This window comes from Struthio camelus, chromosome 1 (assembly GCF_040807025.1).
Source record: "Struthio camelus isolate bStrCam1 chromosome 1, bStrCam1.hap1, whole genome shotgun sequence".
NCBI classification, from domain to species: domain Eukaryota; kingdom Metazoa; phylum Chordata; class Aves; order Struthioniformes; family Struthionidae; genus Struthio; species Struthio camelus.
Window position 1 is genome coordinate 142,666,238 of NC_090942.1, and position 25,274 is coordinate 142,691,511.

Here is a 25,274-nt window from a genome sequence, read left to right on the forward strand (position 1 = left end):
TTTAGGACTCTCTGAATTTTGTTTCTTTGTATGAGGTTTCTTACTGTCTTATTTTTATGTGCATATATATATATATATATATATATATATATATGTATATATATGTATACACACACACACACATATATATAAATACACCTACATATATATATAAACTAATTCAGCCCATCTATATGAAATTTAAATACAAACTGCACAAATCTATGTGAAATGGGAATAATTATAATTGCGGATTTGAGAAATATAATGTGCTAAAGCCTCTGCTAATGAAGTGTTACAAAATCAATTTAATTAAAAAAAAAAGACATTTCTGTGTAAAAGCAAACATTCATACTTTATTCAAGGGCATATTACAAGTTATTTTAAAAAATAGTAGGGAATTTCCAAAGAAATCAAACCATGTAAAAAAGATTTAGAGCAAGAATGTCCTGTTGTTTTATTTTAAAAATCACAATAAATTAACATCAGGAAGTGGCGATTGAGAATGTACAGCAATAAGTATGGAAAGCACAAGACTACTTTGTAAACTAGGAATGTATTCCAAATTGATTTTTTCTTTAATGCCCAATATAACTATGTCTTAAAGGGAATTATTTGAGAGGAAAAAAAGCAATAAAAAAAATTAACTCCCCCTCCTGTCTCCATGAAAATGCTAAAGAATATAACCTACAAGCAGGAAACTAACATAAGCTTGTAATCAGACACATACGGGCATTACCTAAAAGTTCAAAGTTTCACAACTAAAACTGCATGGGTGCCAGCCTTTTTTTCCATAAGCTGAATGAGACCTAACAAATACTGAAGTGTTTTAAACAAACAGTGAAAATCATTGGTCTTATTACCTCTCTACACAAGCGAAAACACCGCTGTAGCAAAGATCAAATTACAGAAAGGTAGTTTAACTAACAAAACCAGCAGTACTTTTAAGTCCAACAGGAAAATACTCTGAATCCTTCCTTTAGGCTTTCTAATGAAGTCTGAAACAATACTTTTTGATTTCTCTTCCCTTTGCTATTTCACTTTAAATATGTTAACTTTTATGGTTTCTTTTCACTTACACATACAAAGGTTTAGGATTTTACCAGTGGACATTGACAGAAAAACGCAGAGCAAGAAATATAACCTTCTGACTGCCTTTAAAACCATTTTCTTACCTTTCGGTCACATGCACATATCACATACTGTTTCTGAAATCCATCATCCATATGTCAAACTTCCAGTGCTCCTCTTTTACGTATTGAAAGGACAGGTAATAAGAAAGACGCACCATATAATGATTTTGAGTTCATGGTTTAAAAGACACTGAACAAAATGACCTATGTTACTACTGTCTTGCCGTTGGAGCTTAATGCACGTAACTTTAGCAGAGACTCACCTTGCGTGATACCGTGAATGCCATGAAGCGCAGGCATTGGTTGAAGAAAGGTGTGACGTGGCTGTCTCGGGTTGACTTTCTGTAAATTTGGTTGCATGCCAGGAGTGAGGCCTGCAGGCTAGGTCATTTCTCCTGAAATAAGAGAGACAGAGGGTATTGGTTTAATGCAACTAGTTTAATAAGGTGACATGCAGCAAAAAACCTATCAGGGCACTAGTTAAATTAAATTTCACACATACAGAACAGAGGCATAAAAACTTTTTACAGCAAACTAGTCCAATTTTCAACATGCATGCCAGTTTTGAAAAGATACCATCATTCCTTTAAAACGCTTGAGATACAGTGCAACACCAATGCTGCCCAAGGCTTGTGGTTGGGAGGGTTTGGGGTATTTTTTGGTTGTTGTTTTGGGGTGAGTCTTTTTTTGGGTTTTTTTTTTTTTTTTGAGACAAGCAAACACAAATTTTTAATTACCTGAAATGTATAGAGCTTTAACAGTTCAAAGTACTACTGAGCTTTATGACTTTTTTACAACATAGCAACAGGAAATAAGACTTTGGTAAGGTTTTATACAGATTTGTGCTTATGAGAGAGTGTGAGAAGAAAAGGAAGACGTGACTGGAGAAGGAACAAAGCCATATACATTTCTTCCTACAATTTAGTAAGAGTGACATAATTTAGAATTCTCACTCCAAACAGGTTCTGCTTCAGCTTTTGAAATGTTTGGGATTTCAGGTAAGTAGGTTATTATTTTTTAAAAGAGTACACCTCAAAAGTAGTCCAGTGAAACATGTAAGTCCCTAAATATCTACTTGGATATCAGCTCCAAGCATACTTGCCCACAAAACTGAAGAAATCCTTCCTAATGAATACAATAGCAAGTTCTTTGTATCTTACAATCCATTCTGCAAAACCGTTTTCAATTTCTCTGCCCCTTCCACCTGTTTAGGAATAACATAGCTTGCACTTCCTTTGAAGGACTTACTCTTTACAATGCCTCTCAACACTCTTGTGAAATAAGTATATTCTTTTTCCCAATGCACTCTGGATGGAATTAATCTATTTCTATTTCAGCTAACAAATATCTAGCAGAGGCCATTTGTCTAGGCTCTCTCAAAAGCCATGAAAATAAAGCAGGAACTTCTTGAAGATAATTCATCCCACTCTTCTCTTTGGCTCATCCCAGGAGGAGGGTAAATTAAAAATTAGATTAGCTATAAGGTGAGACAAATCCCAACCTCCCAAGCCACAGTCTGAACTGAAAGCTTATAGGTCCTTGGCTCTTAAGTTATTTACGTACTTATGTATTTATCAAATTTTTCACAACAAGGTTAAGTAACCTAAGTTACCAAGTCATTCACAAAGCTGAGCCAGTGTTCCCTGCTTTCAACTTATACTCTAATAGCAGCTCTACATTTTTTACTCATTCACCCTTTTTAAAATTTGGGCTATCCGATAGCTACTGGATTTAAAAAACACATCTAAATCTCATTATAAACCAGTATCTTTAAAGCTGGTCAAATCTGCCTATCCTGTTTTTTGCAGTACGTTTAGGAAGACCCGGTGAATTCATTCTAATTTCTTTTCCAAACTCTGCATGCAGGATTATAGAAGGACAATAATAATTCTACAGGGAAGATGTAATTTCACTAAGAAGTGTAGCATCATTACTGTCACTAAAAAAAGAACTAATTGTTTCCATAAACAAAAGCCTTCTCTTCCTAGCGTGAGAGGAGAGAAAATAGCCGAGTAGAGCATCACTATGTTCTTCCTTGACAGGATATGAAATTTAAAAAGCGAGTGGAGGAGACAAAATACTCTCACTGCAAACAAGTGCAAAAGATTCTGCTCAGCCACATGATGCTCACCTCCAGACAGTCCATGCATACTTCAAGGGCCCTAAACTTATATTTAAGTATTGAGAAAAAGTAAGCTATTGTTCTGTTGCACAAAACACCATAGGTTGGTTTTCTTCCACTGCTCATTCTAATGCTACTGATACCAGCTAGGCAAATCACAAATACCTATGTAGGCAAATTCAGTATGCCTTCTAGGCATCAATTCAACAAAGACGTTTCTATATTACAAGACAATTGCATTACTATCATGCACCACAAAGGAGACACAAGACCAGAAAACTAGCACAACGCAAGTGATGTCTGGAGCGTGAGGAAATGAAGGTTAGGGAATGAGGACTTCTGCAATGGTTTACTATGGGTTTGGCAAATGGTAGGAGGAATTCAATCAGTGAGAAGGAACAGCAGGGATGCACTTGTAAAGCCAGTACTGTACCTCATGGAACTTCTCAAGATCTTCGTAAGATAGTTTCTCGCCACATGAACATCATTTTCAGATGGCACTTTCTGTGCTACAATATCCACCACCACTTTCATCTTCCTGAGCGGCCAAGCAGGGGGAGGAACAGACTGGACTGAGTTGTGACATGAGGCAAGACAAGTGGACGAGAACTTACAGGTTCTGTTTCACTTTTTGTTTTTGTGGACATATACTTTTCAGAAGACAAAATAAAATAGTCTCAACAGTCTAAAAATGCTAGTAGGATTCCTGGAGGGCAGACTCAAGTAGACAGGTGTTTTCTTTGAAGCCTGCAGCATGACTAAGAATTAAGTCATTATGCACAGTCGATAATTCTTTCCACTGGATTATCAAGTTTCTCACCATTTAATAACATTTACCATTTCCTGCACTTTAAGAAACAAATTTTCTATTAATAAATGGTAGATATCATGAAATAGATTCCAAAACGCAGTACAAATGGTAGAAGGTCTGGAAAGAAAAGATTAAAAAAAATTCAGAGACAGAAAATGCTGCAGACAACTAAAGCTGCTGGAAGTAGAGCATTTATATTCTAATGCAATACCTCTGTATTAATTCTGAGTGACAGAATGAGATCATCTGAACCTACAATCCAGGAAACCTCTAGCATTAACGGAAGCATTATTAAAAGCATTTCACTGAGAGTGTCTTTCTACCAGTGCTTTTATAAAAGCTACTGGAAGAAAAAAGCTGGTAAGCTTTGAAGATATGATACAAAGGGAAAAACAATTTCTATCGACTATAAGCAATGCATTAGAGCGGTCTCAATCACATATGTGTGCAAATAGTGTAGCAATAAAATTGCCTTGCCAACCCAGATTTTCAGAACAAAATCTGTCCTTTTATAGTTACTGTTTGGAAGTCATTAAGAAAGATACTCTGAATTTCAAAGAGGCTACAGGGTTTAGAAATATTGGAACAAAGGCTCAGATTACTGCAACACCACCACTCATGAGGATAAGCCTGGACGCGCGCAAAAAAAAAAAAAAAAGTGAAAACATACTTTCTCGACTAAGAAAGAAAAATAACTAAACTGTACAAGCACATTCATCTGTAAACGATAACAAAAGTCAGAACAATATTTGATTAAGTCAAGATGAAAATTCCAGATAATTGGTAAGTTTATTTTCAGTTCATCTTGAGAATGGACATGAATGGATTCAATCTTTCTTGTCAGAATTAGCATGTTTCCTTAAATTTCAGGTGCCTGCATCAGAACTAAACTGAACTTTAAAAATGAAAAGCAGACAGGAAATCAAATAAAATAATTGAATTACCTCAGCATAAAACAACAATATCACTGCATGAGACCTATTCCCTCAATATTCAGATACATTCTAAATTAACCTGGGTAACAGGAAGAGAAAAAGAACAACGGATGCAATGTGTAGGTACATTAAGATAAAAAGGCCAAGAGATATAACTACAGGTATGTGTATCCCCCTCACCCCCAAGAGAATTGCTGTTTTATTCTCCTCTACCAGACAGCTTGTTATACCTCTAGTATATAGATTTTTGCATTTCGAGTCCTAAAGCAGAAGAAAAATGGAGTCCTAAGAACTGTGTCCAATAGAAAAGCAATCACTAAGATTTATTTTTTCTGTTTGTGTTTCATTCTATTCCTCTGCTGAATCAACAAAGATGGTAAAGCCTGACTTCTGGCTCACATATAAACGTAAGGCTGCAAATCTTTCAGTTTAAGTAGCAGCCGTTACGCGTAAAGGAGGTTGTGCAGTATTTCTGAGATACAAAACTGGGCTTTTATTTCCCGGCTCTCAACCATCTAGTTACTGGCCTGCTCTTTAGTTCAAAGAAGTGGCTTTAATACCAGCAGTGCTGACATACTCACAGAAACTGTACTCTGGCCTAGCTCAAGGGAAAGCTTATGAACAATTCCTATGGAGACTTTTCAGTTAAAACTTTGGAAAGGGCACTCCACATAGAAATGAAGCATGCATCACGATGCATTTAACTAACGCTGCCCAACTGTTTTCCTTTTTAAAGGGTATCTTCTGTTGTTTCATGTCTTTATTTTGACTGAAATTTGCCAATATGTAGGAATAATTTGCAAAATGGGTGGGTGCAAAGAATGCTTAAAAGTGGTTGAGCTCGTCTCAGAAAAAAGAAAAACCCACCTTTCAGTTTAAACAGAACACCACAAAACACCACTACCTCCAGGTCTATATGTATGCTAATGGAAAGCATCGCAGACCTGTTACAAGAAGGTCTGAAAACTCCACATACACACAAATCAGTTTGTACGTATGTCAGCTATTTATCTAAAAGTGCTTAAAAGGAAATTAGACGCTAACATACTTAGCAAGCACATTTTATGAGCCAGTTTCTGATTTTATTCCAGCAGATAATTTTGCTTAGCGTTGCTACAACATCGAGTTCAGAGAGAGCTTTCAAATGGAATTTCTCCCTCTGCTGGCTTTCAGACATCAGCAACGTTTTGAGTTATTTACTCGGAAAGAATCACAGTACTGGCCACTGGAGCATTATGCTCCATCTCTCTGAAAGAGCATAATGGAAGCGAAGCCCATGTAACTACTGAGAGAGAAAATAAGTTCTTCAAAATGGAGGAATCTGACTGTTATTCTTCTGAAACCAAATACAACTAATCTTCAGCTTTCCTTCTCACTTACTTTTTTGGCAATTCTTACGATAAGTAGACCTTCCTTAGAACACTGAAATGACATACTGTTCTTCTGTGGTCCTAAAACAAATTATTTTTATATACTTTTCTGGATTCTGCAACTTTCAAATTGCAGAATTCATTGTCCTGCTTCAAATCAGTAATAATAATAATATATAATTAGTGCTTATTACATCTCATCTAATCACAAGTAGGTATTTTATGCCAGTACTTATGAATACAACGCTTTATATTGTTCATTTCTATCAGCCATATCGGGAAAAAGCCTGATTTTACGCCAAAAAAAAAATAAAAATAAAATTTTTCTAATCTGAAAGGACGAGTCACTGACTTCAGTCAGAACTGAACTGAATCTACAAAGACCTGCTATATTCTTCAGTACTGTCAAGTTTGTAAATTTCTGAGTTCAAATTGCTGTAGTAATTAAAGAGTCATTTAAAAAAAATTATTCAGTTTTCAGGCCTTTACTCTAGTTTCTACAGAACACTTTGGCTCCCAAAGCTGCAGACCACTGTTTCACAGCATAGCCCAGGTTGTCCAAAGGTAAAACTTCTTTGAAAGCCCCAGAATTTGGGAACTACTAATTTCAGTTAAACTAAACAGCCACTATCAAAATAAAATCCTCCTCCCTCCACTCACTAAGATGTGACCCAGACTTTTCTGTATTGGAGCGAAGCGTCTCTCTACTGCTTTGTTTTTAGTATGAGCCCAACTCCACGTTTTAAAAGTTGTGGCAGGAGGTGCAAACTACTCAGGGTGAGCTATTTTAAAACTTGCCTATAACCAGGAATTTGCCCCGATTTCAGTGGAACGTAGACAGCTATAGGAATGCAGCAGCACTAATCCACACAGCAAGGACAGGGTAGGAAAGCTATGACTGTAGAACATGGAAAGGCTTCAGCATGGAGAGAAAAGGGAGCCGAAACACGTGCTTAAGGTGCAATACACAGCCCATTTGCGCTTTGAAGCAAGAAGCAAGCACGCTCTTGAGCACACTTTGGAAACACAGCCCCTGCCCGTCCTTAAAATAGGTCTCATAAAGTGCCCTGAGATTGTTTCAAAGCTAAACAAACCAAATAACGGCACGGCTGTTTGTCCTGTGGGAAAAACTCTCATAAGGCTACCAGTTTTGAACAGTGTTGGCCCACGTTAGCCACGCAAGAAATACCAACTCTTGAGTAAAAAAGTTTACAAATCTTTATGCCAGAAAAAGAGGGTCCTTCCAAAGCAAGTCTCTTTTTCCAGTTCACCAATCTTGTGCTCAGCGTATTACAATACAGTAGATGAGCAACACTTCATGCAATAAAACATGTATGTAAAAAGTCACAGTAAATAAACTATTAAAATCGCTCCTTCAATTTATGAAAAACACTATTCTGATTTTTTCCCAAGAAGTCAGAAGTCCAAGGAAAAAAAAAAACACCACTGAAAAATCACCATGAGGATATAGTTACATACAAGAGCCTCAAATAACTTAGAAAATACAAATGTGTCCCTTTTTCCTTCCAAAAATCCCTCTATTTATTTTTCCCTGCAGACTGTCACGACATCATTCACGTACCTGACCTGGAAGCTCACGACTAGAACAGGATGATTTTTTTGTTTTAACAGAAAATAAAAGAAAATTGCTATCTGAACAATCAAGCATTTGGGGGGAATGAGTGTTTGTTTGGTTAAAATGTCTTCTTTCTTTCCTCCCCCACCTCACAGACAACCAATATTCCTTTTTGTAGAGTATTCAATAATCCTGGTCCTCTCGAAGCACTTGATACTTTTTCTCTCGGCCAACTGTATCAACAGAATTCAAATTACTTCATATTACTTTAGTCACCATCGGCCGATCTATCGGCCAGGGTAATTTAAGAATGACGCATCAAGAATTTGGCAAAACAATACGGCCCAGCCGCAAAGCTATATAAGGAATGTGAGCAGGTACTTATGCCATTCTCAAAAATATATTTTCAATAATATATTCGTAAGTTATCCTCTTCTAGGTTCAAACAGTTGTTATTAATTTTATAAAGAAATATTAGGAGTGTTTTCATACAACTCCCCCCCCATTTTCAGTGCTTTCCTGACTCCCTGTGTACCTGTCCGTATCTTCATAAGTAGCAGAAAATGAAAAAGGGGGAAAAATTCTTTTTAAAAGGAGGACAAAGCACATAAAACATGAGGTCAAGACTGCTGTTGAAGCCATTTCCTGAACATAGTTTCTCTCCCATTTTGTTTCTTATCTCTGTCTTTCTCTGAAAATGAAAAAAGAAAGGGGGAAGGGCACCAAAAAAACCCTGAAAATTGTCATGCCACAATTCCACACTAAGTGTTTTTTTCCCCCTTTATTAAAAAAACTCCCGCTATGTATCTTGAAGGAAATAAAAAGTTCTCTCCCTTCACTATCTGTAATCCATAACAAATATGGATGTTTCAGAGGTTATTCCCAACTCTTTGTTCTTCTGTACATACGTGCATAAGGTCCTTTCGTTAGGTTTTTAAAAATTCAGAATATGCCTGTGACCTCTCCCTCCAGGTCCTGAGGGCTGTGCAACTGTTGTGGGTCTTCCCCAGGTACCTAACCCCCTGCTAAAAGCTACCTCACATTCCACGTCTACATTTATCATCTGGCTTGCTTTCTAGAGTGTTACGGCTTGAATCACTTTGTCTTCTTTTTGTAAGGTTTTCTGCTGCCTTTCACACAGGTCCAGTCCCCGATTCCTTTATTTCCCCCTCTGTCCCGAATACTGTCTACTGCAGTATTTTAAATGCTTTTTTTCAGTAAAAAAAAAAAGACTCTCTCTGCCAGTCTCCATATCATCTACCCAGGAGAGCTTTACACTTCCTTTCAAAAAGGATAGTAAATTTAGGCCTTGTTTGGGTGAGCCCTACAACAACTGCATAAGTCCTTCTCAAATCAAGATAGTGGAGCTTGCAATCTAAGGCTGCAACATCAGGACTTGAAATTTTAAGTTAACCGTGTGGAGATGTCACACCCTCACTTTTAAAGAGATTACACTGAACACATTTAGCAACTTTTTTGTTGGGTTGTCACTTCTTGCTAGAGGCTGCTGCGTAGTTCTTCAGAATGCAAGCTTTTGCGTTTTCAGTGTCAAGCCTTTCAGCTGTAAATATTCCAATAAAAGAAGAGAGGCAAAATAACAAAGAACTTGCAAGAACGCTAAATAATTGACAGCAGTGTGAAATGCCTGTTCACAATAAGAAATAAATAAACAATCAAACAAATAATAATACTTGTCCTCTCCTCTCTTTTAAATGTATTTCCTAAATACAGGGAATGCCGGAATGCTATTTAGGATGCAAGTTTGCTGAAAGTTGAAACATTAGGTATCTTACAAAGATTAAATAGAAATGCTTTCACATCATAACTGATCAAAAGCTGCGTATCTGAGATTTTAAAAAAACAACTCAAGTATGACAGCTTAATAGCCTACGAAAAGTGAGTTTTAAAGGTGAAGCTCTTCATATCAGCAATAGCAATGCTAATACTAGCTTCCCATCTAGGTACTGTTTTCCTAAATGCACACAGGAGGGTTGACATATACGAGTGTAAATTACTACTGGCAACATCCAAGCCATACTAGGATTTTAATTTCAAGATTCTGCTTCTCTCCATTAATAGCAGCACATAACCCATCTGTTTGTTAGAATAACCTCTCCTTGTGTATTAGCATATTTTTCTGTCTATTCTTTTGGGAAAATTCCCTATGACATACTTCATTGGGATGGGATGAACTGATGATGAAAACTAATCAACCTGGTATTTGAGAAAACTATTCTCTGACCTCAGACAGCTGAGCCCTGCTGCCTACATCTCCTTGCTTAGTGACAGCTGGATTAGCTACAGGCAAAAAATCCAGACATCCAGGGCTATGCACATAACATACACAGACACACAAATTGCAGGAGATGAACATGAAGAGAGATAGCTGGGAGTCTCAAGCAACACAGAAATCCATGTATGGAAATTAAAAATAATGACTGAAATTTTCATGCAAAGAAAAAGAATCATTAACAGAGTTGTCATCCTAACACCAATTTACTACTGTCCTAATATACTCAATGTTTTTCAAAGTATAAGTGAATCTGAGAAATGGACAGAACTAAATAAAAGTCGGGCTCCTAAGCAACTTTGTGAACCCCTCTAGCTTAACAAATAGTAAACTATTATCCGTTCTGGTTAAAATTCACTGAAAACATATTATTATACTTGAAGAAAATTAAGTCTTAATTAAGCAAAGTTGTTAGCAAGTGAATAATCACGCAAGATCAACAAACCTTCTCTAATAGTAGTCCTCCCAATTTCTAATCCCTAGTGATTACAGAAGCTCCTAGCAACAAGGCTTCCCATCCTCACCTTCAACGTTGGCAGCTCTTCACTCAACTCTACCATCTTGTCAGAATAAGAATCACCAGCAATTCCCACTGGAGTGCCTCTTGCCTCAGTCTTTGCCTCTTTTCATCTCTCCAACCATAGGACCAAACAGGCAGCCAGAAGCCACCTGCCTCATCTTGTTTGCAGTTAGCTATTCCCACCTTCCCCTCTCTCCTCTAAGAATTTGGCACGCTCTCACTCTCTTTGCGACTCATTTTCTACAGAGCCTTTCCCCATCCCCCCACCCCCCTTCTTTTCTCTGATAGCCAGACAGGCTTTTTTGTAGATGATCTACTGCAGTGCCAGAAGGAAAGTGGTAATGATAGAACATGGTACTGTATAAAGCTAAAACACGTAGGAAAACACTGAATATGTATTACATCTAACGTATTGGGCAAGTTGATTAGACTAGATTGAAGAGATCAAGCAATGGCTGCTCAGTATTTTTTCAATGGATTAGATAAACTGCTTTCAAAAACTGTTTATTTTAGGGACAATTTGTGGGCCTGTATTCAAATTACGCTTCAGAGAACCTAAACTTCACCTTTCAAAAACTATGAAATTTCAGCCTATCTACATGCAAAAATCTCACATTATCTACGAGCCAAGAATAATCAACGCAGTGCGTCTAACAAAACTAAAACCCACACACTGTGGGTGAATGCGTGTGCATGTTGACTGAGCTGCAACATGAATGAATAAAACATGAGAAGCCATGAATCTGCCTTTGTCTTTAATTCACAGAATACAACAATGACAACAACGGCACTTGCAATAAGAGAAATCATGGTGGAACAACTGAATACGTGCCATATTTAAAGGGGACATACAACTCAGCTGCAAACAAGAACAAAATACAACCAACCTAGCACTAGTCTGTTATCATTCTTCAATAGCCATGCTGCCATGGATTCATTAAGAGACTTTATTTTGCAACATAGCACCTAGTTAGGGAGGCAGCTTGCTGAAAATTACATTCGGATTTTCAGGTCACAGCAAAGATTTAAGCTAAATACTTCATGAACACTCATGACAGAATGATTTGAGAAATTTTCAGCTAGTGGATGAGGAAGAGAGAGAGCGTGTTTAAGTGTACTCTCTTGATTTAAAAATAGGAAAACAAAAGAAATCTTCAAGGGCATAAACAATTGTACTCCCTATAAATTTGGCAAATTTTACCTTCTCAAGAAATGTGTAAGCTGGGGTATAGTGGAAAAAGAAGGAAATACTGCCTTTGTTTTTTAAATTCCTCCCCTTTAAAATCCATAACTTATTCTGAAACAGTGCCTCTTTATAAGGCCCTGGCATCAACTCCATCAACAAACTCCTAACCGATTATTTTTCTTCGGACAACAATTTATAAATGGCTGCACAGTTATCATCTGTGCTCCTTTCCTCCTGATGAACTCCAAAAGCAGGCTGCCCCTTACCTTTCCCAAAGCAGGCTGCCTTCATGAGTTCCTCCCCATTCCCAGATCTCCCAGCTTCACCAGCGGAGAATAAGGATTCCCTCATTCTCTGTTCCCACATGCTCTTATTTCCCACTATGCACTGAGGTACATGAAGTGTTGCACCTTGTCTCCACCTCACTATTCCTTATTTATAACTCCTTGAAAAGCAACAAAAATCAAAGGATTAGGCGATGACACAAGTACATTGATTTTTTCCACTTCTGCAATATCTTTATGTATTGGGAAGGTGGGCTACTCAGTCTAACATCACGTAATACTGGTCGCCTCAAAGTTTGAGGGAACAAAACATATTTCTTCCGAATCCCCAACAACTAGCGGTTCACATTCTATCATTTATGAATTTACAAGTACTATCAGAAGAAAAATGTTTTGTTCCACCAAAATCCACAGGACATTTCATAAGTATACCATCACACTGTCACACAAAATATGCTTCTCAAAAACCCGAGATTCTCTTAGCTCTTAGCTCCCTCTGATCAAATCCACCCAATCCTGATTTACTCTACTGTATCCTCCACCTGCAGCTGAGCTTTCTCTGCCCTGTAGATCTCAGAATCAGTACCTTCAGCTCTACAAAATCTTGTGTTCAACAAATCGAGATGCACAGTACTGTAACCATAAATTTTCAAGCATAAAAATAAACCCCAGTACCACCTTTCCTTCAGGTGGGAATTATTTATCCAACTCCAAAACTGTGTGCCTCTTGCCTCCTTATCTGTTCTAGGGTCTGAAAATTTGAACTAAGGTAGTGGGTGCAAGTAATTCATTTTAAAAAGGCCAACAGTAGCTTCTCACATGTTTTCTCTTCTTGTGCTCCAATCTATTTTCTCCAGATTCTCTATTTAGGGAAAATAAATGGTATGTTCTGCTGAAATACAGAATCTACAGGTGCAGCACCATTAGGTCCTAATTACAAGCCATCTTGAGTATCACATTGTATATTTCCTAACCTGAAACTGGTGCAAACTGACCACAAAACTGCTTCCAGTTTCTTCAGAAAATGATTATTGTCCTTTCTCGTCAGGTCTGAGCCTGTAATATCCAGATCATGACCATACTAAAAGGGGAGTTTTCTCCACACTGACATAATAAGGCCAACAGTGCCATCCCAGAGTCTAAACAGAGCTCAGTTTCCCATTTCTTTAACTTCCCTATCAGGATTCTAACTCAATCCTCCAAATATTTCCAAGTCAGAGCTACTGTCCAATTCTGGCTCTTCCACAGGTATGCTGAAACTTTTTCAAGTGCTGTACCATGATTTCCTTTTTCAAAGACAACAGAAGAAATGACTCTGGCTCAGCAAGAACTAAGAAAAGGATTGCAGAAAACAGTACCAGCTAACAAGATCAGTAAGGGAATTTATGAAGAATGATGAACCTGTGGACCCATTCAGAGGCTCCACTTCCACACTCAAAAGCCTGTTCTAAACCTCTGCTGAAACCATGCTGGTAATGGTGGCACAGCAATCGAGAGGAAAATGCAACCCCAACTGTGTATCGCAGACATTATGTGGTAAAATTGTTCACAAAACAGAATGGCTAATTCAAATGCATTGCAGGAATGGCATTTAATGAAATAAACATTTAGAATAATACCATAGTTTCCATTATCAACGATACAATCTTTTAAGCCAGAAAACTAACTGAAATAAGAGGTAAAGCGAACTCAGCAGGTCCACATGAAGTCTTTTTGCTCATCTATTGAAGAGTCTGCATTTGCTATGTGTTCAAATATTGCTTCTCAGCTGATTCTCACAACATGTGGGATTCTCAACTAATCTTCCAACTAAAAATACTGGCCATGTCACACAGCATCCAAGATCGACTTAGCCCAGCTTAGACATAACTGTGACGAAAGATGAGTGCATGTGAAAATTATTATTTTCACAACAATAAAGAACCAAGTAATTTTTTAAGTAGAAATCACGAATCCCTCAGGCCATCTCTTGGCTTCAGAAAGACAACAGTGACTTAAGAGGAAAAAGGAAATAATTTTTTGAGGCAAGTTTTAAGAACGGCTGCACTAAAAATATCTATAGCTTGCTTTGGAATAATTTGTGCTTTAAATTTCTTTTACATCTTTTTGCAGCTGCCTTTTCAAAAGGAAGCAATTTTCTTCTCTCTTGTCTAAGATACTGCAAACCTTAATAAATATCAACAGACAGAATTACTTGCTAGTGAGACTGAGTGAAAGATGAGTCACTTCCAGACTACATATACATGTATATGTAAAAATCTGTAGTATATTAATGTTTCAACCGAATGAGATATTTGGAGACAGCTAAAAAACTGTAAATCACTATATGTGACATATGGTATATTTTAAAAAAAGGATTTTTACTGTCATAACTATTTTCAGATTAAAACAGACATCAGACCAACTCTTAGCACATTACAGAGCTCATAACTGGGGCATGAGATCTCAGCTGCCTTAACATGTTGGAAACCTGAGGTATAAGGTGGTTATAGTTGCACAATCAATTTCTGAGGTAATCTCATCCTCCTTACTTCCCAGAGGTGGCTCAGATTTCAGGCAAGAAAGCTAATTGTTCAATTCCAAGTTATATCCCATTTTTAATCTCCAACGGATCACTTCAGCTGTAACAGTATTATAACAAGAAGCTGCCACAGTACAGTTTGACACACGGATGCATTTATCTGCAATTTCTTCATTGGCAAAGGGTCGATTTTATACCACAACTTCTTGGAGCATGAGCTCCTCCTATATCCATATTACTCTGGGCCCAATTTCTTCAACATTTTGTGTAGAAACTCTTCATTGAGGGGGAGGGGATCTGCATGGGCAGGTAAGGCTTTATCACTGCTGTCAAGCAGAGCTTGTTGCAGCTGCTGGGTTTGCAGATTTGTGCCTTATCCTTTAAATGACAAGGCCACTTGTCCTTCCATCCTTACAGGAGAGATGGGGGTTGCTATGAATCAAACAAATGAGGTTGGCCCCTCTGTTAAGACTGGCTCTACGTCCTGCTTCATCTCCTGCTGTTTTATTCTATCAGAAATAGGTCTAGACCCCAACTTCAACCTTTTCTGCTACAAGACAGTGCGGATAAGCATACAGTGGTTAGGCAAGATTAAGATCAGGCTGATGATCACAAACACTAGAATGGATAAGAATGACCTTTCCCCCCCGGCCCCCCCCCATCTCCTCCTTCATGGATGAGTATCTGGGACAATCAAAGACTGTGATGCTCTCTTTCCTGTTTCTCTAGCTGAGAAGGGACAAGCAGCTGTGCCTGGAGAAGATGGGTCCCTTTGCTCTCTGCACACACTGCTGTATTTACAGGATGTACAAATCTGTTGCTGTGTCCACTACCTGCCCCAACCTTTCTCTCTCGGACACATAAGCACAGAGGGGTGTATCTGAATCCTGGAAATAGAGGGCTTAATTCCTTCAGTCTTCTCAGATACCTTTCCAGAAATGCAGACATAAATTATATGACTGGCATTTCACAAACAGGAAATATAATAAACACAAAGATATCAAACTGGCAACACATCCGTCAAAGCTTCATCGACTACAGCCCACTCAGCTACTGTTCCAGAGTAACAATAGTCAACACAGAAAAATTGTTCTTACCTGAGCCACCCTTGGGATTCAGACCCCTCAGGGAGCAGCTCTGAGAGCTGTCGGTCTGAACTGCTGGTCTAGATGAAGAACCAATGCGAGTCCAACCACAGTATAAACCCACTCAAGTCTTCAGTAAATTTATCCTAATTAGAAAATAAAAATCCTACTTAGCCTATTAAGTGTGGCAATACTGATCCCTTTGATTTGGATGCTCCAAAAACACATATAGACCTTATTTTGACCTTATTTTCAGCAGATGTACAGTTGCCTTAAAACATATAAAACCCATTAGAGTTGGAAGCTGAAAAGTGACCAGACAACTCCCATTTCTGGGATCCCCAGAGTCAAACTGATATTGTTTAGTGGATAATACTCTTGTAGGCTTTTGGAGGCTCATTTTTCAGAAGCTGAATGTGCCAAGACATGCACCCCATATTTAACATCAGCAGACTTGAAAGCTGGGTTCAGTGACGTCACGGCAAAATGATATCTGTTTTCCAAGTAAGACTGAAAACAGAAATCACTTTGCAGCAATAACAACCCAAATCTTCAATATATTTATTATTCCTCTTCCATCCCACCTCACACAAACCCTTCAGAACTCAATCCTTTAGTCACGCGAATTACGATCTCAATGATTTTCCACAGCCGGATCAGTTACAATGGCTGATGAAAAAATTAGGGGGGGAGGGGAGAATTTAAAAAAAAAAAAAAGCTCTGATTAATACTCATAAATAATTATTCCTACTGCTAAGCTTCTGTTTTGAAATCCAATAACAAGATCTATCAGCATCCCTCCAAAGTAACTGAGTAGTATAATAACTGACCGCATTCTGTGCACCCCTACTTTCAGAAAAAAAGGTGTGGATCGTGATGCAAAAGCGTCTATGGATAATCTCACAATCAGTAATCATACTACATTCACAGGGCAAATTGTGACATCACTATTTTAAAATCTGACTTTCTGAATATGACTTTCTCTCGATGAATTCTCAGCTGTTTGCATTTTTTCTACAGTTAGTTTCCTTCAGCTGGGAAACAAAACTGGGCTGTAATAAGGGCATAAGGATGGTACAGAGCACAGAGCTCCCCCAGGGAAGTATGAGACTGTCTCAAAGAATAGAAAAGATGTCTTCAATGTATAGAAGAAACAATTACTGAAGAAGGATACACACTGAATAGTACCTATGCTCTCCAAATGATTAAACAATCTAACATTATACAGCTTTATTCAGAGTTCAGTGAGGTCAGCAGAAAAACGCAACGTGTTTTACGCACAGACTCTCTACTGCGCGTTGCTTTATTACAGAAGAATATGCATGCAAGTTGACCGTAATGCTTCTGGGATCTTTCCCTGCAAATACAGTGAGCAATTTCTATCTGAGAAACTCATACTGAAGGAAAGCTCCACTAACCTCATTAGAGTAAGCGTTTCTCTAATGGAGCTGTCTGCTCTATCTGGTCAGCACGAAGCAGATACAGGCAAAAACTGTATCCTGCATCTGCGTTCTGGCACCCCACCTTCACAGCTTATAATCTTAAAGAGCAGGAAGCAGGGATTGTTTCGGCTGTGAGAAAAAAAAAAAATTCCCATTCTGCCATATGTGTTATTTCATCCCCCCCTCTTCCCAAAACTGCAAATGAAATGCATATTTAAACAATGTTTTTTTCAGTTTTGCTTACTACTCCATGTACCTCTCTTCCAAAAAAAAAAAATAATCCCCAAACCCCTTCTTTAGATTTACAGCAGGAACAAAAATAATCTTTGTCGCACACAATTTATTGCCGTACTAGTTTCCTCTCTTGCTGTTCTGTAAAAATCCCTGTGAATCCCTGGGTAACCTCTTGACTTGAGCTGCAAATGTTGGAAACAGCTCACAGCCAGGGAAACTTTTTCCATTGAATTTTCCTATTACATCAATAAAAGCTAGAGACAGAAAAAATCTCAGACCTTAACACTTTAAGTTTCACTAACAGACTAACTCTGCTACTCAGTTTGTCCTGATGATAAGCACCTGCACACTGGCATTAAGAGATCAGCTCAAGGAAACTAGTCACAGACCTCTGAAAAAGTAGTGACTGCAAACTACCTCAGCGTACATCCTTCCTGCCTCACGGGCAGTTTTAATCAGCAACACACAGCACTTCGAAGCTGGGTCTGTGTGAAAGAACAGTAAAGGAAGCAAACAGGCAAACAAACACCAAAATGTTCTGCTGTTTTCTAATTCACCTCCCCTGCTCTATACCCGTTGATTTCACTTCAACAACTCTATCACGGGATTTTAATTAAACACATTCAAGAAAAAACCCAGATAAAACTGCATCGCTTTTCTACAGACAAGTTAATGAGATACAGAAAGCCAACAGAAGCGCTTCCTGAGAAGCATCCCCCCCGTATACTGCGCACGGCCACCGTCGCGGTGCGAAGCTGCTGAAGTTAATTCAAGCGTTTCTTGCCTTTCGGACAAGCTGGCAGAAGCCTGCCAGGCACCAGGCCCTGCGCACCCATGGCCTGCTGGCACCCCAGCACAGAGGTGCCAACCTGCCCGCCAACACCTGGCAGCGGTAGTGCTCCTTCCCAGTGCCTCCCATTACGGGCCCAGCATGTACCCTGGCCGGCACCTGGCGCTCCGCGGCGCTGCTGCCGAGGGCTACCCTGTGCCTGGGATAGACCACGGAGCTCTTTCCTTGAGTGGGAGGGGTGAGAGAGGGGACACCGGGACTGAATTACGGAAGAAGGGCTGCAGCGCGGACGCGACAGGCACGCTCAAGCTTACGGCCTCCGCGGCGGCGGCACAAACGACGTGCCAGCGACGCACAGCTCGATCGTGTCCCCGGGTGAAAGCGTGCCACGCTCCGGCAGCGGAGAACGAAACCCCTGCAGCCCTCTGCACAAAGGCCGTCCGCCTCCTGTGCTAATCTGCGCCTCTGTGCAAGCTTAGGGGATATAATTAGATTCACAAAGAAGTCTTATTACTGCGCTATGCGAAGAGGCCCTACCAGTTTTGATTAGTCATACTTGTGACTCTGCTGAACAGTTCCTCACCAGTATTGCCCACAGAACTGGGCAGAGAAAAGCTGACTAAAGCCTGAAAAATTAAATCAGGAGGCTGTTCTTGGAGGAGAAGGGGAGATTTATTTTTAATTCAGAGTGGCATTTGAAATGGCATGTGGAAAATATATCTAGATTATGCTTTTGAAACTAGTTTTTTTAATTGTTCCATCCCTTCCTTTTACAATCTGCTAAGCAAACATATGAGTTAATGGTCCAATTTGAGACACTGTATTGCAAAGAAGTTTATGTTACCTATGAGGATAAAAAGAAAATTCAAGGAGTAAAACTAAAAAAAAAAAGCTCCAGAACATCTGGGCCTGTTGAGATTTAATAGGTTTTCAACAGCATTTGAGAACAGGTATTTTTCCTATATGCCTTTATTTACATTAAAACAAATGAACCCACTAACTCATTTTCTCATGGAGCAGCGCTTCCCCAAAAGAGGCATAGCCTGTGATATCCCTAGAAATAATTAATAACCTCAGTGCTCAGAAAGGCTTCAGAAATCCTCTTCACCTATGAAGAAAAGTGACCGTTATTTCCTTCCCTCTCCCAAGGAGACTGGCTTTGTAAATTCTAGGGATTTTCAAAGGACAATTTATTTTACTAATCTTTTGGAAAAGACAAGTTTTGCTCCATACTCACACTATTACTCCCCGGCACTGGCCAGACTTCTATATATAAACTTCTTATGGTTGCTGACCACTACCAAACATGTGGTTGTAAAGGATACAGTAACAGGTTGCAGAGGATTTATCTGGAATAAAAGAGTTCTCCCGTACCCTTAGGGAGCAGCCCAGCGTCAAGACAGTCTGAGCACAGCTTCTTCACTCCTTTTGCGCTGGAGTTGCTTTTTACAACAGGTACAGAGAAGGCCTGGGTCACTGGCTCTACTACTTGCTATGGGCTGTGAGTGCTTGGAACAGAGCCTCAAACAATCAGTACAACACTGGTCTTGCAGGCAAAAGCAATCAAAACCTTTGGATCACTCTTGTAGCAGGTTTTTGGCCTGTGACACAACATACGGAAACACTCAGCAAGCTGCTACATCCGGATTACTTTCTTAAGCAGTGTTAATGGACAAAGATTCATCAAATATTTGCCTCATGATGCTTTTGCACTGGAGGTTTTAGATGCTCTGTGCTCATCTTCAACACAACATCAGGCATAGAAACAGCCTGTAAAGCTCTGTCCTTCCCGAGCTGAAAATGTAAGCATAAAATAGGATAACGCACTGAAATTAGTGTTAAATGTCACCCCTTGAAAGAAGGATAGGAAAACTACCATCTCATTTTAGAAAATGACAAGTGACAGAAACACAGCAACGCGGTCAAAACCAGAATGCAGGTTCAGTAACACACAGAATTACAACTGGGTTGCCCTACGCTTTAAGCACTGTTGGGGGCAGACAGCTGGGGTGGGGGTGGGGTTGGACGACAGGAGCACACGCTCTGACAGTTTTAAAATGCGTGTGACACTTAATCACCAGGAGAATGGTGAGCACACACCTTTTGTATCAAGAACTAAACAGAAGGCTGGGTAATGAAAAGTCCCACATAAGCTAGGAGAGAGTAGCTGTGTATTTTAAAGCAAGACATGCACACACGGACAGGGGAATAACATACCCTTGCATAGCTACCTTCTGCAGAGTATTATTTTCTGGATGAAGATTTGTTTTCTTTCTCGGTTAAATATGAAGCATGTGAAGAAAGCAAAAAACTCCTCACCTCATCTGATCTAATTACAGTTTATATAGTTAAGAGAACTGTTTTAGCAGTGTTATGATGACAAGTTCTTCCTCCCTTCCTGAGCCCTGCCAAGGATATACCTCTCTGTCAAAGTCTCAATCATCTGCAGGAGATCACTTTCAGCAATATTTTCAATTTAGAATTAAATCTGAAAAGAGTCTCAAGAGCTTTAAGTCACCTGAGTAAGCACTTCTAATGGGAATTCTGGATTTCACAGTAAAGTGGCTTCATTATGATTTTTTTTTTGTATGCACAAACCATATCGTAAAAGTTAAAATGAAGCACTTCGACTCAATCCAAGTTTTCTTTTCCTAATTCGTAACTGTTTGAGGGTGTTTTTTGGTTTTTAAGTTTTTACTTTGTCCCAGTTTCGGATGCTGAAAGTCTCCATAATTCTTCAAGACCAGGCTTATGGCAGTTCCTTGCCAGCTGTAACAGTTGCACGAACTACATGATGATAATGTATTCATATCACCAGTCCTGCAGCACATGAACCTTTTCAGTAAAATTACATGATCTACTACAGTATCAAAAAAATATCCCATAGCGGATCTAAGATGTGCTTTCCTTCTCCCCCTCAAACGCCAGTGGACTACTTCCTTCCCTTTATCGCCCTTAATATCTTCCAGCTTTCTTCATCTGATCTCCTTTAAACTAATGGACAAGAACAGGACTTCTGAAGCAAAAGTGCTGGTACCATTGTGGCTACATGGCAGCATCAGTCTTTCATCCTCTCTTTGAACCTGCAACGCCAGTGAAAAGCAAACTGCAGATTGCGCAGTGACTTCTGATTTGGATCCAGCACTATTCAGCTGTAAGATGGAGAGAAGTCTCCTTCTCATATACTGGAATATGTGCTTAGACCAAATTTTCCTTAGGTTCATTGACTCATCACACAAAACACACAATGAATATATACACTTTTATTGGCTCTGTGCTATAACACAGCGGATTGGTTGCCACAAGAAATTTATCTCACCGCAGCTTCCTTACCAATTGACTGACCCACATCCTGTACATGAAAAATGAACTACTTTCCACAGATCAAAGGAAGATGCGCTTATAATTGCGAAGAAAAGTACTGTGGATTTACCTAATTCCCCAAACTTCAGAAAGGAGAAAGAGGCTGGCAAAAGGACAAAAGGAGGTCTTATTTTATGCAGGTATAGTTGCATTTTAATAAGATACCTAGTTAACACAATATATGGCAGCATTAAACAATTGCAAGGAGGTTCTGTAGTTCCACTGTGTGAACTTGATCGAAATTAGATGAGGTATGGCTAAGACTTTCCCAAATTGCAACGTTTTATCCAAAAAAATTGACTGCACATTATATAAAGGTGAAAGGGGGCATTAAGTTCTCACAGATGTTAAAGCTATCATGAGCTGGTTTTGCAAGTAATGTGAATAAAGAGAATGTAGCAAGAGCCATTATTTGTCAACATGAACACTCACACATACACACTCAGACCAGAGAAAGGAAGATTTTTATTTGATGGGTTATTTTTCTAACATTGTTTTTTAAAAGATTCTGAAAACATGTAGTTACCATTGTATGAATGAGGATGCAAAGTCCAGCTGATAAATACTATTCTATACTTAGCGATTATTCAGCAAAACAGAGAAGTACCAACAGGCACAGAAAAGGGTTCCTCCCGCCCTTGAAATTTCCAGCAGCAAATCCATCTTACTCTGCCTAACAGAAGAATAAATTATACAGTGTGAGTACTATTAGACCTACCATTTGAAAAGTTAACTGTGTTAGAATTACATAGGTACAGCAATAAAAGACGAAAAACAAGTAAAAAAGCAAATATCTCCATAATTTTAAAGAAAAAGAAAACTTGAATCTCAAAATGTGGCTGGCTAATAGGATTTCTAATTTGGCTCTCAGAAGCTTTTTTCTGTATTAATGAGCAATCAGATACTGATGAGCTGTTCAACTAGACCAGAGCCAGAAGAGCAAACAAATAAATCAAGTTCCATCTTAACCTGACTGCAACAGAGCGCTGGGCATGGCATGGCACAGCATTGGCTGGAAAACAACGGTAAATAATCACGGACAGTAATCAATATGAAAGCATTTCTAGAAGATTAATTTAAATTTTAAAAAGATCTCTGAAATTATTATTGTGTTAATTTTACACTACAGATGAAAAGATCAAAAAAGCTGGGGTGACCAGACAAATGCCGTGCACAGGAACGTCAGCAAATCAAATAGACATTACAGCGCAGAATTTTAAGCAAAAACCCCTCTCACTCCCTTATCCTCACCCCCTCCCAGGGGTAACCCTGCCCCTCTCCAAAAGAGCACAACTGAGTAAATACCGTAAATCCTTTCTCTAGTTGCTTTTGTGTTATAGTATAGAAGGGAAAGGAGCCTACAGCCCATTTCACACACTAGTATTAATTCAGACATGTGCAGAAAACTATGACAACAGATTTATAATCATGACAGTACTGAGTCTAACCATTAACAAACTTCTCATTCATACCTGTCCTTTTTTTAAAAGGGGAAACTGTAGATCCCAGCATGGAGTTCTTTAGCTTTCGTTGAAAGAAAAATCCTGTAGGCCACAATCTGAGTTTCCAGAAGGCCCTACCTTCTTATCAAGATAATAGAGCGCTGTGTAAGTGCCTTTCAGCTTGAAAGCACAACTGGGCAAAAGCCACCTCTCCCGTCTCCTTTCCCATCCCCAGAATTAGAAAATAGTGATTCGGGGTGAAAAGCCTTTACCAGAACACATTCCTCAGTTTCACTAGGAAAGGAGTTCTCAGGAGTTTTGGGGGGTTTTTTTGCCTCCTTGGACATTTTCTAGGAGGGACATTTTAGACATTTTTCTCTAGGCTGACTTTACTGCATCAGTATAAGAAATATTACGCTATTTAATCTAGCAAAGCTTGTCCAAAGGAAACTGTGTTCTAAGGCAGAAATCTTGCACTTACAGACGTATTTTTCACATCCCTTTACAGTCATGTAATGTAAGTCATAGCCACAGGAGGGCGCGAACAGCAAAGAATTAAATCACAGGGAAAACTATGGACCTGCAGCCGTTCGGAAGTAAAACATAAAAATAAATAAATGCATCTATTGTGGTCAGGTAGTCTTATTTGCACATTTAAGAGAGGCCCTCAGACATTTAACTGCTACAATCATGATCTTCAGAAGTCAGGAGAGATCCTGGATGTCTCAGTTTTTGAACAATGACTGAGACTTTCCTTACTCTTTGCTTTCAGAGGGACGTTACTCAGCAGTTTTTGGATGCTGGGCACCTTTAAAATGACTCATTTGAAAAACTGAGACACTTGCAATTAAAAGACAGTTTTCCAATATCATCATAGGTTTTTTGGACATTTCTAACTCTCTAAAACTTAACGGGGCAAACATCAAAACTGTATTTGTGCTTTTTGCTGTTTGTTTTTGCTCTCTACGCTTACTGCACCAAATACCTACCTGCCTTGTACTCCCTTCTTACTAGCGTTTCCAAGAAAAGTGTTGATTGATTCTAAGACAGAAAAAAAAGGGAGGGGAGGGGTGAGGGAAGGAAGGAGCCTGTTTTTCTGGAAGCAGTTAATGGAACTGCACCATTTTCCATGCAAGACAGTGTAGGAGTTCCTTAGCCCTAAAAAAAGAACTGATCTGAAATTTGAAAACAGAAAATTAAAAATATAACCACAAGCTTAATTTATGGGCTTCCATGGCTGCACGGGGGAGACACGGAAAAGACACGCAGGAAGTTTTTTTTTTTTTTTAAACAAAACAAAACATAACTCAGAAATAAAATTTAATAGAGCAACCCATTGTTATTCAGATGCTTTAAAATGGCAAACTGAACCAGTATTTTAACAAAGGTTACCGACATATTTCTAAGATGCAGTTATCTGTCGAGAGCCCTAAAATTCCAGCAGACACACGTATCCTACCTTAAATGCCCATTCCCTCGTACCTGAACGTACACAAAGGTTTGCACGATCCCCTTTTGCCTTATCCTCCACCGCAGCCAGACCTGTGCAGTCTGCAGTGCTGCTCTCTGCTCTAGCTTCCCATGTGTCGGGGTAGCCCAGTTGGTCTGACCCTCCGTCTCCCAGTCACCCTGCGTCTGAAGATGGAACCACAGAGCAAACAGCAACACCGCGCTGCGGCTAACAGTGCCTCTTTGAAAAGCGGCCATGCTGCAAAGCGTATTACCTTGGTGCAGCGCAGCAGCGTGGTTCCTTTCCTACCCCATGACCCAGTAAGTTGCACATCACATATAAAGAAACTAAGGCGACCTACAAAGTCCTCCATTTTTGGTGAAAACAAATGAACGCAAACAAATTAGTCTCTTAAAGATAATGGGAGTTCAGCCGTTAAATCAGATTTCACCATCACAATTTGCTGTTTTCCCTTGTGCTTCAGCCCAGCTGTACAGGCTTGAGCAGGATGAAACAGTGATTTCATTTATAAATAACATATGCACGGTCAACAATGAGGTACCAAGTTGTATGAGGTATTAAATCATCTCTCTTCCTGCCCGCTAAATTCACAACAGACTACCAGGACAAAACTTTCATGTTCTGGAACTGTTTTTCCTAACTCTGCCTCAGGGAACTAGACAGGCACATCTGGATGTCTGAGATAAAGTGCTGAGTAAGTTACATAAATACTTTATCCTT

At 39.1% G+C, this 25,274-nt stretch overlaps 1 protein-coding gene across 6 annotated transcripts in view; it reads right to left on the bottom strand.

Annotated features, from left to right (window-relative positions):
* The window catches only part of SHROOM2 (shroom family member 2), a 133,837-nt gene that overhangs the window by 44,671 nt on the left and 63,892 nt on the right, over positions 1 to 25,274 (bottom strand). For 2 of the 6 annotated variants that reach the window (XM_068920958.1, XM_068920949.1), the window contains exons 3-4: positions 3,668 to 3,772; positions 1,376 to 1,507 (exon numbers count right to left, since the gene is read on the bottom strand). In XM_068920958.1, the coding sequence (XP_068777059.1) occupies positions 1,376 to 1,507; positions 3,668 to 3,772 (237 nt within the window). Of the gene's footprint in view, positions 1 to 1,154; positions 1,340 to 1,375; positions 1,508 to 3,667; positions 3,773 to 15,824; positions 15,959 to 25,274 lie in introns of those variants that run through there. The other 4 variants (XM_068920967.1, XM_068920976.1, XM_068920985.1 and 1 more) reach the window with 3 other exon arrangements.